The sequence below is a fragment of the Garra rufa genome, chromosome 7 (genome assembly GCF_049309525.1).
Source record: "Garra rufa chromosome 7, GarRuf1.0, whole genome shotgun sequence".
NCBI classification, from domain to species: Eukaryota; Metazoa; Chordata; class Actinopteri; order Cypriniformes; family Cyprinidae; genus Garra; species Garra rufa.
Genome location: NC_133367.1, coordinates 15,464,799 through 15,482,476, shown reverse-complemented (window position 1 = coordinate 15,482,476; position 17,678 = coordinate 15,464,799). Strand labels below are relative to the sequence as shown.

The window sequence follows — 17,678 nt, the reverse complement described above, 5'->3', positions numbered from 1 at the left end:
GTATACCGATACTAAAAAAATTCAAACCAACAAGGTTTTGGTTTTGGGTCTGTCGTCATACAACTTACCTCAGTATCTCCAATTTGCACTGTATATTCTTCAATCCAGTACAGAGCAGCTGTATTCCTGAATCCTGTAGATCATTATTGTTCAAGTTCAGCTCTTTCAGATTGGTTTCTGATCCAAGAACTGTAGCCAGAGCTGAACAGCTTTTGTCTGTTAAGTTACAATCATTTAACCTATAGGGGAAATAATCGCATCACATAATAAGGTGAAACATTTGCAATAATTGTAATAATATAATATATTTATATTATTTTACATGAACAGGGTGAGCCACACTAACGTATCTCTTCAAAAACTAGTAATTTCTAATATATTAAAATATATCTAATGTATTTGTACTTTAATTCAATGGCCTTTGCAATATAAATGTATTCTTAAATACTTTTACACAACATAATATTTGTTTAGCTTGGGCATTTGAATAAAACTGATGTGTTTTTCCTTCTCAAGAATGACTATGAGCTAAGATAGTATATGACATGGGCCATGAAACTCTGATAAATCAATACAAAACATCTTTTTTACACCTCTTTTATATTTTGTCTAAAAGTTGAGTAATGCATCTCAATTGAAATGTAATTTTACTCATAAAAAACAAGCTAAAACCATAACTTGACAAAACATTTTTTTTTTGACAAATGACTTACAAAGCTTTTTTAGAGGTTTTGATGACTGCTGATAATCTAATGAGACACTCGTCTGATTTCTTGAATTTCTGAAGTTCAAACTCCTCCAGCTCCTTTTCTGACGTCAACAACACAAAGACCAAAGCAGACCACTGGGCAGGTGAAAGGTCACCAGTCGATAGACTTCCTTTGCTAAGGTGGGCCTGAATGTCTTTCACCAGAGTTTGATCATTCAGTTCATTCAGACAGTAGAACAGATTGATGGATCTCTCTGGAGACAGATTACCTTCAAATTTCTGCTTGATGTACTGAACTATTTCCTTTATGCTCTGGCAGCTGCCATCTTGCGGTGTCAACAGACCTCGTAAAAGTTTTCGATTTGACTGGAGTGACAAACCGAGAAGAAAGCGAAGAAAAAGATCCAGGTGTCCATTGTCACTCTGTAGTGCCTTGTCCACTGCGGTCTTGAGCAAATCAATCATGGTTTCATTTTTTCCCAGTTCAGCAGAGTCTTGAACAAACACGCTTTTCTTGTTATTGTCTAGAAAGAGATGTGCATAAAGTGCTGCAATAAACTCTTGAATGCTCAAGTGAACAAAGCAGTATGTGGTACCAAGAATGATCCCTGTTTCCTCCTTAAAGATCTGAGTACACATGCCTGAATACACTGATGCTTTAGAGACGTCAATACCACAGGCTTCCAGATCTGTGTCATAGAAGATCAGGTTGTTTTCTTCCAGCTGTTGAAATGCCAGTTTCCCCAGAGAAAGGATGGCATCTTTATCCCATGAAACATCTGGTGTGTATTTTCCATCATACTTTCGACGGCTCTGCTGGATCTGAAAGCGCAGAAAGTGTGTGTACATTTGTGTCAGAGTCTTAGGAGTGTCTTCAATATTTGATTCCTGCAGTGTTTCAGAGGCATCATCAGACTGATTCCTCACATCATTACTTCTTTTCTCCTCTAAAATATTCTGGAGAACAGTGGCTGAAATCCAGCAGAAGACTGGGATGTGGCACATGATAAAGAGGCTCTTTGATTTTTTTACATGATCAATGATTTCTTTGGCCTGATTGTCATCTGTGAATCTTTTTTTGAAGTACTCCTCTTTTTGTGCATCATTGAATCCTCGTATCTCTGTCACCCGATCGACGCATTCAGGGGGAATCTTGCTGGCAGCTGCTGGTCTGGTGGTGATCCAGATGAGAGCAGAAGGAAGCAGATTTCCCTTGATGAGGTTTGTCAGGAGAACATCCAGAGAGGCTGGTAATGATACATCAGACCATGTCTCATTACCATCAAAACAAAGAGGAAGACGGCATTCATCCAAACCATCAAGGATGAACAGTACTTTAAAATTATTCCTTCTTGTAAGGTTCAGGCCTTTTGACTCTGGGAAAAACTGAGTTATAAGGTCCATCAAACTTTGTTTTTCATTCTCCTTTAAGTTCATCTCTCTGAATGGAAGAGGAAATATGAAGCTGATATCTTGATTTGCTTTTCCTTCAGCCCAATCCAAAACAAACTTTTGCACAGAGACTGATTTTCCGATGCCAGCAACTCCTTTTGTCAGTACAGTTCTGATGGTTTTGTTTTGTTTGTGTGCTTTAAACATATTTGTACATTCAACTGGTATCTCTTGTGTTTCATGACGCCTGGAAGTAACTTCAATCTGTCTTACCTCATGTTCAGTATTGACCTGTTCACTACAACCCTGAGTGATATAGAGATCTGTGTAGATGTTATTCAGAAGTGTGGAGTCACCTTGCTTTGCGATTCCTTCAAACACACACTGATACTTCTTCTTTAGGCTACATTTTAGCTGATGAATGAAAATGAGATCATCTAAAAGCAGGAACAACAACAAAAAAACATTTCAGTCCACATTGTCTAATACGTGTACAGACATGTAATAAGTGACAGATTCTCATGAGTCTCTTACCTTCTAGAGTATTAGCAGCTTCATTTTGCTTCATCTCTCTCAGGAAGTAGAGTGTGAGATCAAGAGCTGCTTCTTTGATACTGCATCTGTTCTCATTAAAGTCTTTCACAAAAGATTGCACGTTCTCCTTTTGTAATATTTTCTTAAACTTTTCGAGTTCATTCTTCAGGAATGTGATTATTTTACTCTCAAGTTCCTACAAAAAAAAAAAAACAAATAAATAAATAATTAAATAAAAGAAATTGACATTAATTTTTGTGTTCAATAGCATATTTATAAACATTAAACACTTGTGTTTTCTTACATGAAAGATCCCTGGGAGATTGTCTTCAAAATTCTTGTGCTTTCTTTGAGTCTGGAAGTCTAAATCCAATGTCTCATATTGTGACCTGTTAACAAATAAATAAAACAATACACTGTATTTCCAAGCAAAATATTACAGAAATCTCTTGTAAACATTTTAGCAATGAGGGAAAGAAAGCATTAACTGTAAATACCCTGATTTTCATTTCATTTTCATTTTACCTTTATTTAACCAGGAATAAAAACTCACTAAGATTAAAATCTCTTTTCCAGGAGTGTCCTGGCCAAGGTAGGCAGCCATTTAACAACAGAGTTGCAACAGACATTACAAAGAAAACAACTAACACATTAAAAACAATCACACACAGTTTGGTTTCTCTCTAAATTACACAATAAAGACTTAAAATTATTATACGACACCAAGTTCTGTAATTTTATCTCCTTTTGGAGAAGATTCCAGTCTGAAGTGGCGGCATATTTAAAAGAAGTTTTACCAAGTTAAGTCCTGACAAAAGGCACACACAAATTGTAATTTGATTGAGAACGTAGTGAGTAACTTTTAAACGAAGTCCTTTGTATAAGACAGCAGAGATAAATTGGTAAGCAACCCAAGATTGCCTTATATATCAACAAATACCAATGCATTTTTCTGCGAATACTCAAAGAGGGCCATGCAACTCTTTTATATAATTCACAATGATGTGTTGAAAATTTACATCCAGTTATAAATCTTAGAGCTCCATGGTACATAGCATCCAAAGATAAAAGAAGATAAGAAGGAGCATGCTGATAAATCACATCCCCATAATCAAGAACCGGTAAAAACATAGCAGAAACTATTTCTTTCTTAACCTTAAATGAAAAACATGACTTATTTCTAAAATAAAAACCAAGCTGCTTCTTTAGTTTTACTTGCAAATACTTAATATGTGAACCAAAACGCAATGTGTTGTCAATAATAATGCCCAAATATTTGTATTCCAACACTGCGGTAACTTGGCTCCCCTGATAAGTTTGGAGTACAATAGGGTTCTCTGAAGTTCTAGAATTTGTAAATAACATACACTTTGTTTTGTCAATATTTAAAACCAACTTCAAAGCACAGAATCTATTTTGAATAATATCAAAAACAGACTGTAAAGAAGCCACAGATTGTTGCTTAGAGGGAGCTGAGCAGTAAACAATAGTATCATCTGCATAGAAGTGGAACTTTGCATTGACAATATTAAAATCAAGACAATTTATATATATACTAAATAATAACGGCCCTAACACAGATCCTTGAGGGACTCCCTTAATAATCTCCAAAAAATCTGACCGAACACCTTCCACCTGAACACATTGGGTTCTACCCTGTAAATAGTTTGTGAACCATAAAATAACATTTTCTGAAAACCCTACCTGTCGAAGCCTATCTAATAATATAATGTGATCCACGGTATCAAAGGCCTTTGATAGGTCAATAAAAACACAAGCACAATGTTGTTTATTATCTAAGGATTCCACGATATCATTAATAACCTTTAAGACAGCTGTAGTGGTACTATGCCCTTTCCGAAAACCAGATTGATTAATAGATAGAATATTATGACAATTTAGATACTGAGTCAACTGATTACTAACTAAATTTTCTAAAACTTTTGAAAGAATACAAAGTTTAGATATAGGTCTATAATTATCCATTAAGGAAGAATCTCCCCCTTTTGGCAAAGGAACAACAAATGCTGATTTCCAAATCCTAGGAATTATATTAGTTGATAGTGAGAGATTAAATAAATATGTCAATGGAGAAGAAATCAACTCAGCCGCTAATTTTAAATACAGTGGGGCAATGTGATCAGGACCTGATGATTTATTCACATCTAGTGCCTTTAAAGCCAAACAGACATCGGAGGAAGTAATCTGTTTAAAAGCAAACTCACTAGACCATAAATTATGTTCAGCTTTAAGGAAATCTAGGTCAAAAACTGTATTATTATTTGTTGGAAATATAGACCCTGATTCAATGAAATATCTGTTAAAACTATTAAGCATTTGTTTTTTGTCTGTAATTTTGATAGAATCTATCGTTAAACAAGAAGGAAACCCCGAATTGGATTTGTTACCAGTTAACAGTTTAATATTCTTCCACAACTTCCGAGAATTTGTCAGATTTTCTGTGGTTTTATCAAGAAAGTAGTCAGATTTCGATTTTCTAATCGCAACTGTACATTTATTTCGGAGCTGCCTAAAATGTAGCCAGTCAGAATTTAACTGTGTTTGTCTAGCCCTGGCCCATGCTGCATCCCGTTCTTGAATAAGTTCGCACAAGACAGCTGAGAACCATGGATTGTCCCGAGATTTAACTCTGTATTTTCTCAAAGGTGCATGCTTATTAATAATTGACATAAAACTATTATAAAAATATTCCCAATATTCCCCTGATAAATCTTTATATAAATATTACTAAAAAAAAGTTTCACATTCACATAAACTATCACACAGTCTACGTGTGACCACATTTTCTCTCACTAAAGTTTAACATGTAATCTTTTAAAAGGTCACTCTTCACAGATACAGAGTTGGACACATGTGAGCCTGACCTTACACTAATAGCACAAAGAGCAGAGAGAAAAATTCAATTACAGAGGAAGTACTTCAGTATAATTAAAAAAAATTGCTGCAAATGATAATTAGATACAGTATAGCTGTGCATTTCATCCTACTAAGAATATAAACGGTTGGATGAACATATTATTTTTTGGTTGTATGATCTTTATTTTCCATGATGAAATTACGTGTATGCTTCTTAATGATTACCTATGTAGTTGTTGTTGTTGTTGTTTTTTTATGAAAGATACTTGTTACACCCCTGTCTTTTTGTGTGTGTTTCTTTTTGGTGAGCGATCCAGGCCAGAGACTCCTCTTTGGTGTGCGGGACTGCTGTGCTGGGAAGGAGCAACATCTTTGGCATCCTATTTAAAAAGCTATTGGTTTTTGCCTCACTCTCTCTCATTTGTGTTTCTTTGTTTGTAGTGACATTGGGTTTTTGTGTTCCCATCTTGCTTCCACACTTCCATCGCTTTATTGAGAATCCCATTTCCAAACATTTATTGATCTGATTTTGTGTTGTTTTCCCTAGACTTGTTTTGTTTTCAAATAAATACTTTATCTTTATTGATATCAATTGTGTTATGCGTCCTCTTTATGTTGTGATTTTGAGCAGGGTCATAACATAAATTGGGGCCTCTTCTCAAAAACCAGGAGCTTCCTAAATAGGGTGCCACAGGTGTTGCTCCTTCCAAGCACAGCAGTCCAGCCCACCAAGGAGGAGTCTCTGCCCTGGAACTCTCATCAAAAAGAAACACAAACAAAAAAAACAGGGCAGGGCAGGGGTGTAACAATGCTCCAGAATGAAATCAATAAAGGTCCCTAAATATTGTGGTCAATAATTTATTTTACATTTTCTTCAGTCAAGTTCTATCACACGCTCCTGTAGATAAATAATGCTATAATGTAAAACACATGAAATACCTTTTGATAGATGACGTTTTCTTCTCACTGAAGTTTGGCATGTCTTCTTTTGAACAGTCACTCTTCACAGACACAGAGCTGGAGTCATGTGAGCCTGGTCTCAGACTAATGACATAGAGGAGACAAAGGGGGTAAAAAAGAACAACACTGTCTGAGTGTAGCATTCGCACAAGCAATTTTTTTATAGAGTTTATACACATAGTAATTTAAAAAAATAAGTGTACATACTACATTTTCTAATTAAACGTTTCAGTCATTTGTAGTAAAATAATACTTCATAGTCCCACAACATCTACATTCATGATCAAAGCACTGTATGCTAGTTTTACGTTTCTGTGTCCACAAAGCCCTGTTTGCCATGAATAGTTTAAGTATTTGCAAATAATAATAATAATAATAATAATAATAATAATAAATAAAAAAAACAAACAAACAGGAACTTATGTAGTGTTTAAAATTATTTTTTGAAAACAGATTCAGTCTTACCTGGGTTTCTCTGAGAGACTCATCTCAGATGTAAAGTCCTTTGCCCCTTCCAGTGACATACTGCAGCTATACAAGTGCAAACATCAGCACTGGTTTGTGAAAGCAGTCACTTATTCAATACAACCTGGAGATGATGATGCATTTCTGAAATCCATAACATGGCAGTTGTGATTCAAGAAAATAATAAATGTCATTATTATTGAGAATTGTTTGTCGTTTGATGATTATAATTTAATCTTTGTAAAATATTCCTATATTTTTAAATTCTATAGTATAGTCAGCATACCATATAATAATATATTACTGAAATGTGAACTAAAGTTGTTTATTTAATGATGGCAGATTTTAGTAAAGATGCTCTTTAACCAACCAATAAAAATATAAACAAATACATAACAAATGCTAAATGCTAGGCTTTATCTAGGCCTACCTGTCGAATTTCACATCAGAAAAATAACAGTAACACTGAAGAGAAAACAGAGGAAAACTTTAGAAACGTATTTCTTTTCGATAATACTTTTTAAAAATTCATGTTGTAACATCCATGCACTTTTTAAATATATTGTAATTTCATGCAGCTTCTACGTCTGTGAGTAACGTTATCATAAAACTTTCGGCCTAAGAAAAGATCTGCAATTTCAAATTGAAATCTTATACCATATAAAACAAATCCCTATTTTATTTCCCAGATTAAGTGTGATTAAGTACAGTATTTAAACTTACTTACAGTGTTGTTCACGAAGAAGACATTTGAAAGTATCTGAAACACCCCTTTTCTGTTGTTTTAAGGCTCGTTGCTTCTCTCACGGTACGATTCCAAAGCAACGTCCAGTTAAATCTCTACGTGTCGTTAGATTGCTGTATGTTTGCATAACGGGTCTGTAATAACTTTTAATGTTTAATAGTTTTTTTTTTCTGGGACAGAGCATGGAGCAAATACAGCGACCTGTTTCTCTTATTGTTTGTATATGTTTTGTTTTTTAAAGCAGATACTTTCGTTTTCGTCTTCTTCGCTGATTTTATTGGCGCGTTGTGAAAAGCTGATCAGGATCATCCCGCCACCTACTGGAAAGGAGGGTGAATATGCTGATTTATGTATATATTTTTTTATTTCTTAATATTTAACCCAATATATTTCAACACTGCATTTATTATTTTCCCTGAATTTGTGATATTGTAAATGCCTGAAAATTTTGTTCTAATCCATGGTGCATAAACCTGTATTGTGTTTCTCCATGATGCATAACATAACATTTTAATTTAAATTTCTCTTTCTCGGATGCGTTAAAATGATTGGCTTTTATTTGATTTCCTTGTGCTAATGTGTTTGTGATTATTATGTGGCATTCCTGCATTTTTTTCTCTCATATAGTTGTCAAGGTCTTCAATGGCAAAAATACATGAAACACAATTTAGTCTGTAGTTCAAACTTTCATTGAAACTCATAAATCAATATCAAATACAGCTGACCTGAGAATGAGATGAAATCACATAATGTCTCTGTTCAGAGCAAAACATCTCTTTTCACATATTTAAAAATTTAGCTTCATATTTAGCTTATATGATTCTGATAAATCATGTACAAAATATATATAAAAAAATGACTAGATTTAATCCAAGTTTTATCCCAAAAACAATATAATTGTAGGCTTTATACTAAAGACCCAGAATCCTCTCTGTTCTGATCACTGCTTGACCTGTGAATAAAAGAAAGCCATCATTTATATCAACACTAAACCAGCAATAACAATTCAATATCACTCCTGCACATGTTGGACTACTTAGTTTTAAAGTGCATATGTGTATTTCATTGATTAAAACAGCTGCAGTTTTGTGCAATGGCTATTGTGACACAGTGCTAAAAGTTAAAGCTTCAAAACTGCTACAAGCATGATTTCATTTGTTTATGCTGACATTCTCATTTAAGAAAATAGTTTATATTTGCATATTTAACATATTAGATTGACGTTACAGATGCCACATCATCACATTTATATTCATTTATCCTTCTCATAGATACAGTACTTTACTGAGGATCTTATGTGGATCTTTACCTGATAACAAAGCTCCTTTTCATTTCACAAGTTCCTATGATTTAAACTGTACACCAGTGCTATTTGCAGCATCTCTAAACAAAGTCTGTTCATGGTCTAGTCTGTAAGGAGAAATCAGAGGAGAAAATAAACAGTGTTCGCTGTAAAGAACTGCAAATTAAGTACTATATTTAAATTTAAATAGTTAAATGACACAATTGACACATTAACCTTGCATTAGATTAGACTTCAAATTAGATATTCTAAATTGAAATAAAACCTTTGAGTGAAATATTCACTAGTTAAAGATGTTTGTCTTCTAGTTTACAAAATAATAAATAACTGAAAGTAGACAAGTTCTACTAGTAGTCAAAATGAAAAATACTATTAAAGTTTTAAACATCAGATCTTCCAAAAAACTTAAGTTCTTTTCACATATATTTGAAAGACAATGTACCACAAAGAAGATTTACTCACTTCAGTTCACAGTTTGAGGCTCGTAGCACATCAGTGAGCTTCTTCTTTGAGTCTCCAATCGTATTGTTTCTCAGATTAAGCTCTTTTAGAAACTGCAGTGCTTTAGTGTTTGTCAAAGACTGACTTAAAGAAGAAACATCTGTAATGCCACAGAAATTAAGACTAGAAAGAGACAAACAGAAAGACAGAATCATAAAACAAATCATAATTATGTAAACATAATTAATTTAAGCTGTGAGATTTTGAGCATTAAAGATGTTCCTCACCTCAGTCTCTCCAGTTTACAGTGTGGATCCTTCAGTATATCACTTAAGTGATTCACTCCTGTGTTATTTATTTTATTCTCACTGAGGTTCAGTTCTTTCAGGTGGGATGGGTTTGATTTCAGAGCTGAAGTCAGGATAAGACCCTGCTCGTCTGTAATACCGCATCCAGACAGACTGCAGAAAGAATAAGAAAATGCAATGACTGAGATCCACTTTAAGCTAATGTCCGAGTTAATCACATCATGTTACACTATTTTAGCCTTGTCACAACTGTTTTTTTTTTCACAGCAAATTTGTCAGATTTTAGCACATGAAACAAAAGTATCACATGCTTTTAAAATCACTTTAAAATCACACTGTAGTAGAGTTAGTATAATGATACTAACTCTACTATTTCCAGCTTGCATTGTGGGTTCATCAGTAGATCACTGAGGTTTTTCACTCCAGAGTCTCCTAGTTCATTCATACTCAGGTTCAGCTCTCTCAGGTGTGATGGGTTTGATTTCAGAGCTGAAGTCAGAGCAGAACAACCCTCATCTGTCATATCACAGTATCTTAACCTACATTAAGCGAAATGAGAAAAAAAAAAAACATTATTGTGTTTCATTTAAATAACAAAAAATGTTTTCTTGTATGTGCATATTATTCACCTCAATCTCTCTACTTTACAATGTGAACCCTTCAGTATGTCACATAAGTGACAAGTGTATTTTAGTTCATTCCTACTGAAATCCAGCTCTCTCAGGTGTGATGGGTTTGATTTCAGAGCTGAAGTCAGGAAGAGACACTGTTTCTCTGTAATACTGCATTCACACAGACTGAGAAAAAAAAAGAAAACAATGAATGAAACATCTTAAGTTCATGTGTGAGTTAATGAATTAATTCAATTAAGTGCAAAAATCAGGGTTGCCAGGTTTTCATGACAAAACCCATCCAATTGCTAGCCCAATCACATTTAGAGGGGTTTTTCCTTTAAAAATCCCATTCCAGGATATAAAATACATGCATTTTGTCACTGTACTCCTGGAAAAATTCTAATTCCAGGGGCTAAACATGATGTTATTGGTGTCGCTTCGACTTAGCAACACGGCCAATAATTAAAACATTGCAGTTATTTTTATTGAAGATCACATGCACAGATAAATCATTTATAATAAGTACTGCAATATTCCAGCAAACAAAAAATTTGTTTTTGAATTAATGATGACTTTAATAATAAACTTAAACATTATTGTAACTGCTGTTCAGCATATTAATACTAACTGTATTCTCTCCAGCTTGCATTGTGGGTTCATCAGTAGATCACTGAGGTTTTTTACTCCAGAGTCTCCTAGTTCATTTCCACTCAGGTTCAACTCTCTCAGGTGCAATGGGTTTGATTTCAGAGCTGAAGTCAGAGCAGAACATCCCTCATCTGTCTTGAAACAGCAGCTTAATCTGCATTAGATAGAGCATAATAAGATAGAAAAAAAATATTTATTTAGTAAAGGCACAAAGTTAATTAACAAATCACTTAAAAAAACGAAAGAGGAAGATGGTTTGAGTAGCTTTGGATGATTTGTTTTCATGTTTTGAAGGTGTTCCTCAAGTTTCAAAGAAATTTTAGACACATCTCCTCATCTTCTGACACACAACCACCTTGAAGCAATCAAAGATTTCTCTATGGCTGACCTAATAACCTACATTAAAGGGGGGCAGAGGGGCTGGCACTTGTGGCCTAATAGTTAAACAGTCAGACTTGTAACGCAAAGGTTGTGGGAATTGTCGGTAGGGGGAGTGACCTTCTTCCATCAGTCTAAAAATCTGGCTATGTAAAACTGCCTTCTTCCCAGCCAAGACAAAAGTTGTGGCCTTCATCACTGGGTGTTGGCGCATCTGTGGTGGCCTTTTTCATGATGCCAGCAATAATGCCCCTGACGCAGCGCTTTTTGACATATGCTGAGGATGTAGTCCAGGTTCACTCTCATCAGGCACAGCAGTCAAGCTAGTGACTCTGCCTTTTCCCAATGAGAAACAAGATGGATGGGTATGGTAATACATTGGAGACAGCTTGGATTAGGAATTTTATTCAAAAGGAACTCGGATTTCCAAGTGACTTTGCACTCTACTATTGCTCCCCTTTGTTAAGGCTCCCTGCTGCTGCTTCCCAACAATCCTACTGGCTCCCAATTCCTTGAGCAATGCTCTTACCTCATTCTAGAGCTGCGATCTCCTGTCCTTCCTCCTTGCCCTCCCATAGCAAAATGTCATGTTACTACCCAGGCCTGCTCTTCTTTTAGCCATTGTGCCAATCAACACCCTTTGCTCCAGATATGGCTCAGCAACATAACCTCAATTGCCACCAGTTTTCTGGGTCACAGGGTACTACAGCACCTTTCTAGCGCAGGTCTCCCAGAATTCCTCATTCAGGCTTTTAATGGGAAGTTTCAGCTTATTGTTTTGTTTGTATAAGGTAATGCTTCTCAGACTTTGGAATAGTCCCAGCCACTTCCATAAGAACCTCCTGATTGTTCCTCAAAGCCATCCAATGTAGATATCAGTACCTCATAGTTTAAGAGGGGGAGAGGTTCCTTGAGGAAAAATGCTATGTTGGTATATCTAGGCCTTGAAATTACCAGGTGTGTGTGACTTGTCTACCTTAACTATACAGAGTGCAAAGTGTTTTAGTTTAAAGTGTTCCTGTGAATTGTTCCTCACCTCAGTCTTTCCAGTTTACAGTGTGAATCCTTCAGTACGCCACATAAGTGATTCACTCCTGTGTCTTTTATTTGATTTCCACTGAGGTCCAGCTCTTTCAGGTGTGATAGGTTTGATTTCAGAGCTGAAGTCAGGATGAAAAACTGTTTCTCTGTAATACTGCAATTCCACAGACTGAGGACAAAAATAGAAAGAAAATGGGTCAAAGCAACAATGATTATTTAAGTGTTTGTTATGTCTGACAAAAAATTATTATTTTTAAATGACAACTGTGAAATTACCAATATCTACGATTAACAAAATCTAATGAACGCTCTAAAAAAATGATTGGTCATTGTTAGTTTGTTAGCTAATAGATTGTGATTATGACTGTGTACAAAGCTTTATCAGCGAAGGAAAATATTGGGTGAAAAGTGAAGGTGAAATTACAGGGACCAATCACCACAAAGGATTGTGTCAAAACAACACAATACTAACAATGTGACAGCAAACCTCACATAAAATATTCACCGGACCCTGTTTTCACAAAAAGCAACAACAGAGAACTTGACAAATCCAACTTTACTCTATACGACTTTATTCTGAAACCGGTGCTAAAATGTGAAAAAAGATGATCAAAAAACCTGGACATCTGGGGCACCAACTTGAACATTTGCCCTGACCAGACAAATCACCTGACCTGACTATTATCAAACCACTGTGGACAGCTTTGGAGTAAAGTATGAAAAACTGATTCCCTCCTCCAACATACCTGAAGCAGCTGGCAGATGTTTTATAGATAGCCTTCAAACTCAATACTATTAAAAAGTTGAATTCATTAAAAGAAAGTGTCAAACAGACAACAGGATGAGTGATTCCAACACATAATTAAAGTGAAATTCACTTTCCGACAACACAAGAACGCAAGGCACTGTAAGGAATTCAGTAATGGTGCTTAGATTATCGTAACTGTTACTTTGTTCTCTTTAGCAGAGTGGTAGATGGAAGACAAAATCAAAGTAGTTGGACTAAAGATGATGATATTGGCACAGAAGATGAAGATAGGCAGGAGGGCATACAGGTAAGCAGTAAAGAATGCGACAAAATGAGAATTAAACAAGTGCTGTCTTAATAGTACTCCAAGATTAATCAATGCACATATGCGACCTGCATGTACAATTTCACACTTTTTTATTTGTATGCGTTTTTAATTGCCTGTTTAATTGTGCACCTCGCGCCTTGTTGATTTAGTGAAGTTGCACCACACAACACCTGTGTTTACATTACTAGTAGTAACATGTTAAATCATGTAAAATACTTACGCCAGTGTGTTGAGTTGACAGTGTTTATCCTGCAGTAGAGCAGCGATCTGATTCACTCGTGTGTCTCCTAGTTCATGTAAACTGAGATTCAGCTCTCTCAGAAGTAGTGGGTTTTCACCCTGAACTCCAGTCGCATACTGACAGGCTTCATCTGCAGCAGGACCCAAAAATCTCCAGAAGGGAATTTGAAGCAGATTCGGTTAAATGGCATTACTTTACATTACAAGACTAGCAAACATCGTTTTGTAATGAAAGCTGTAGCTACTTTTAACAGTTTTACATTAAACATTTAAATATACAAATGAAAATGTTTTGAAAATGCCTGTATCTTTTACCACAACTAAACTGTGTTGACAATCATAATCAATACAACAGCAGCTGCAGCATTTGATCTTTAAGGTTTCATCACTCTGAACATTTTTAATGCAACAAATGATGTACCTTACTGTAATATTGAAATAATCCTATAGAAAAATAATTCACCTGAAAAATTCTATATTTTTTATTATTTCCTCATATCTCACCTCAGTGTCTTCAGATGGCAGTTTGGATCCTGTAGTAAATCACTGAGCACCTTCACTCCTGATTGTCCAGGATCATTTCCTGTGAGATCCAGCTCTATCAGGTGTGAAAGGTTTGATCTCAGAGCTGAAGCCAGAACTTTATAACCTTCTTCAGTGATACTGCAGTCTGAAAGTCTACAGAAAAGATAATTGAAGCACACAATCAAATCTATTCCAAAATTAATATCACTTAATGTTTTATGACGTAAAACATCAAATAAACGTAATTTATTTTATTTTTTTGGTCAGAGAAGGTCTGATCAAAACATTAAAACTCACATGAGTTTCTGCAGTCTGCAGTTTGTGTTTTCTAATCCATTCTGGAGTTTCATCACTGCTGAATCCAGCAGAATATTGTCGCTTATGTCAAGCATTTTCAGGCTGTGGTTTGATTTCAGGACTGTAGAGAGAACTGAGCAGCTTTCCTCTGTTAGACCACAATCACGCATTCTAAAATGAACATGAGAGGGACAATTTACCAAAAAAATACAAAGTACTGACACTATTTATTTATTCCTGATAAATGATTTAGTCCAACTGATTTGAGATATCATAAATGTGCAACAGAAATTAAACTAAAAATACTTACATCAGTGCGTTGAGTGTACAGTGTTTATCTTGCAGTAGAGCAGCGATCTGATTCACTCCTGAGTCTCCTAGTTCATGTTGACTCAGATTCAGCTCTCTCAGGAGTAGCGGGTTTTTACCCACAATTCCAGCCACAAACTGACAGGCTTCATCTGCAGCAGGACCCAAAAACCTGCAGAACAAATAAGTACATTACTGGAAATTTTTTTTAGCAAGCTTGGTAAAAGGTATTTTAACATTTTAAAGCTTTCATAAACTTTTTTTCTTTGACAATTTAATTGTCGTTCAGCAGAATTGGGTTCAAGATGAAAATATTTGTATTTTTAATGCTTGTAAAAAAAGGCTGTAAGTCTATCAAAGGTTTATGAATATATTTTTTGACAGTTAAGTTTTTTTTTTCAGCTACAACGTTTTTTTTTTTTTTTTAATTGCACTTAATTATTTTAACAACACTTGACTTACCTCAATGTCTTCAGTTGACAGTTTGGATCCTGTAGTAAATCATCAAGGTCCTTCACTCCTGATTGTCCAGGATCATTTCCTGTGAGATCCAGCTCTATCAGGTGTGAAGGGTTTGATCTCAGAGCTGAAGCCAGAGCTTTATAACCTTCTTCAGTGATACTGCAGTTTGAAAGTCTACAAAAAACAAAAATTTAAATTAATATTATTATTTAACCTCATTTTAGATATAAACCTTAGATAAAAATATTAATTGTTTTCCTATTATTGGAAGTGAACAGAATATATGCGCATTTATATATTTATACATTTAGAGTATATAATTTTCAGCATAGATTAATTTCCACTGTGAGAGACAGAATCTAAAAATAAAAATTCGGAAATCACATTGTATGATTTTTTTAACAATTTATTTGTGAATTACTGTGTCAAATAAGTATTTGATCACTTGCTTATCAGCCAGATTTCTGAGCCTCAAAGACCTGTTATTTTGCTTTTAAATAGTCCAGCAACACTCTGCTCATGATTCTAAATTAGTAGCACCTGTTTGAGGTCTTTAGCTGTCATAAAGACACCTGTGCACCCAAAAATCTGCCAAAGTCTAAGTAGCAACATGGGCAAAGCCAAAGAGCTGTCAAAAGTCATAAGAGACAAAATTGGAGTCCTTCTCAAAGCTGGAAAGGGCTATGCAGCAATTGCCAAGCAGCTTGGTGAAAAAGGAACAACTGTTGGAGCAACTGTAAGAAAATGGAAGAGGCTAATGTTGACTGTCAATGTCCCTCTAGTCTCAGCCTCACACGTCACACCAACGGAACGTTGGCTAAATGTCTGATGCATGTGGTACACTTAATTGGAAACACTTGAGGAATGTCGAAGTCATCATCTGATTAGTTGAATTTGACCGCATTTATTTTTGCCGTTGTTGTTATACACATTTGCGAACAAATTACTGACTTACTCCTTATTCTCCCTCTTCTTATTTAACTTTCAATGCTGGTTATTTCAGTGACTGACTTGTTGCACGCCAGTCTGTTGTTGTGGGGGCATTTCCATGCCCCGAAACGTGACGCTGAATGAAACGAACTGTGATTGGCTGTTTGACATGACTTATGGGCGGGCCTTGGCCAATGAAGGCTGCCATGAATTACAGACCATTAGCCATTAGTCAGAAGGTCTGGCTATGCAAAACTAATGTCCCTCGGACTGTGGCCCCACGGAAGATCTCTTCTTGTGGGTTATCAATGATGTTAAGAATGATGAAGAATCAGCCCAGAACTACATGGGAAGAGCTGGTCAATGCCGTGAAGAGAGCTGGGACCATCATTTCCTATCAGTAATACACTAAGACATCATTGTTTAAAATATTGCATTGCACGGAAGGTTCCCCTGCTTAAGTCAGCCCATGTCCAGGCCCATCTGAAGTTTGCCAGGGACCATCTGGATTATCCAGAAGAGTCATGGGATGAGACCAAAGTAGAACTTTTTTTTAATGACTCCATTCGAAGTGTTTGGAGGAAGAAGAATGATGAGTATCATCCCAATAATACCATACCTACAGTGAAGCATGGGGATGGAAGCGTCATGCTCTGGGGGTGTTTTTCTGCACAGGGGACAGGACGACTGCACTGTATTAAGGAGAGGATGAACAGGGCCATGCATTGTGATTTATTGGGCAAAAACCTCCTTCCCTCAGTCAGAGCATTAAAGATGGGTCATGGCTGGGTCTTCCAACATGGCAATGACCCAAAGCACATAGCTACGAAAACCAAGGAGAGGTTCCGTAAGAAGCATATCAAGGTTCTGGAGTGGCCTAGCCAGTCTCCAGACCTAAATCCAATAGAAAATCTTTGGAGGGAGCTGAAACGCTGTGTTGCTCAGCGACAGCCATGAATCCTGACAGATCTAGAGAAGATCTGTATGGAGAAGTGCGCCAAAATCCCTCCTGCAGTGTGTGCAAACCTGGTGAAGAACTATAGGATCCATTTGACCTGTGTAATTGTTAACAAAGGCTTCTGTGCCATATATATATATATATATATATATATATATATATATATTATTTTTTTTTTTTTTTTTTTTTTTTTTTTTTTTTTGACGCAAGTAATAAAATACTCATTTAACACAGTAATCCACAAATAAATTGTTAAATAAATTGTCATACAATGTGATTTCCGGATTTTTCTTTTTAGATTCTGTCTCTCACAGTGGAAATGCACCTTTGCTGAAAATTGTAGACCCCTCCATGATTTCTAAGTAAGCGAACTTGCAAAATCACAGGGTGATCAAATACTTATTGACCTCACTGTATGTATATATAATATTATATATATATATATATATATATTATATATATATAT

At 35.6% G+C, this 17,678-nt stretch overlaps 2 protein-coding genes across 2 annotated transcripts in view; both read right to left on the bottom strand.

Annotated features, from left to right (window-relative positions):
* LOC141338728 (uncharacterized) overlaps positions 1-7,075 on the bottom strand; it is a 148,610-nt gene extending 141,535 nt beyond the window's left edge. The window contains exons 1-6 of the mRNA XM_073844342.1: positions 6,938-7,075; positions 6,452-6,556; positions 2,940-3,024; positions 2,636-2,831; positions 714-2,538; positions 69-239 (exon numbers count right to left, since the gene is read on the bottom strand). Of these exons, the coding sequence (XP_073700443.1) occupies positions 69-239; positions 714-2,538; positions 2,636-2,831; positions 2,940-3,024; positions 6,452-6,556; positions 6,938-6,996 (2,441 nt within the window). The 5' untranslated portion in view covers positions 6,997-7,075. The remainder of the gene's footprint in view (positions 1-68; positions 240-713; positions 2,539-2,635; positions 2,832-2,939; positions 3,025-6,451; positions 6,557-6,937) is intronic.
* A 2,368-nt stretch (positions 7,076-9,443) lies between these two features.
* LOC141337968 (NACHT, LRR and PYD domains-containing protein 3-like) overlaps positions 9,444-17,678 on the bottom strand; it is a 28,059-nt gene continuing 19,824 nt past the window's right edge. The window contains exons 10-17 of the mRNA XM_073843541.1: positions 15,325-15,498; positions 14,864-15,034; positions 12,411-12,584; positions 10,977-11,150; positions 10,364-10,531; positions 10,100-10,273; positions 9,714-9,887; positions 9,444-9,609 (exon numbers count right to left, since the gene is read on the bottom strand). Of these exons, the coding sequence (XP_073699642.1) occupies positions 9,444-9,609; positions 9,714-9,887; positions 10,100-10,273; positions 10,364-10,531; positions 10,977-11,150; positions 12,411-12,584; positions 14,864-15,034; positions 15,325-15,498 (1,375 nt within the window). The remainder of the gene's footprint in view (positions 9,610-9,713; positions 9,888-10,099; positions 10,274-10,363; positions 10,532-10,976; positions 11,151-12,410; positions 12,585-14,863; positions 15,035-15,324; positions 15,499-17,678) is intronic.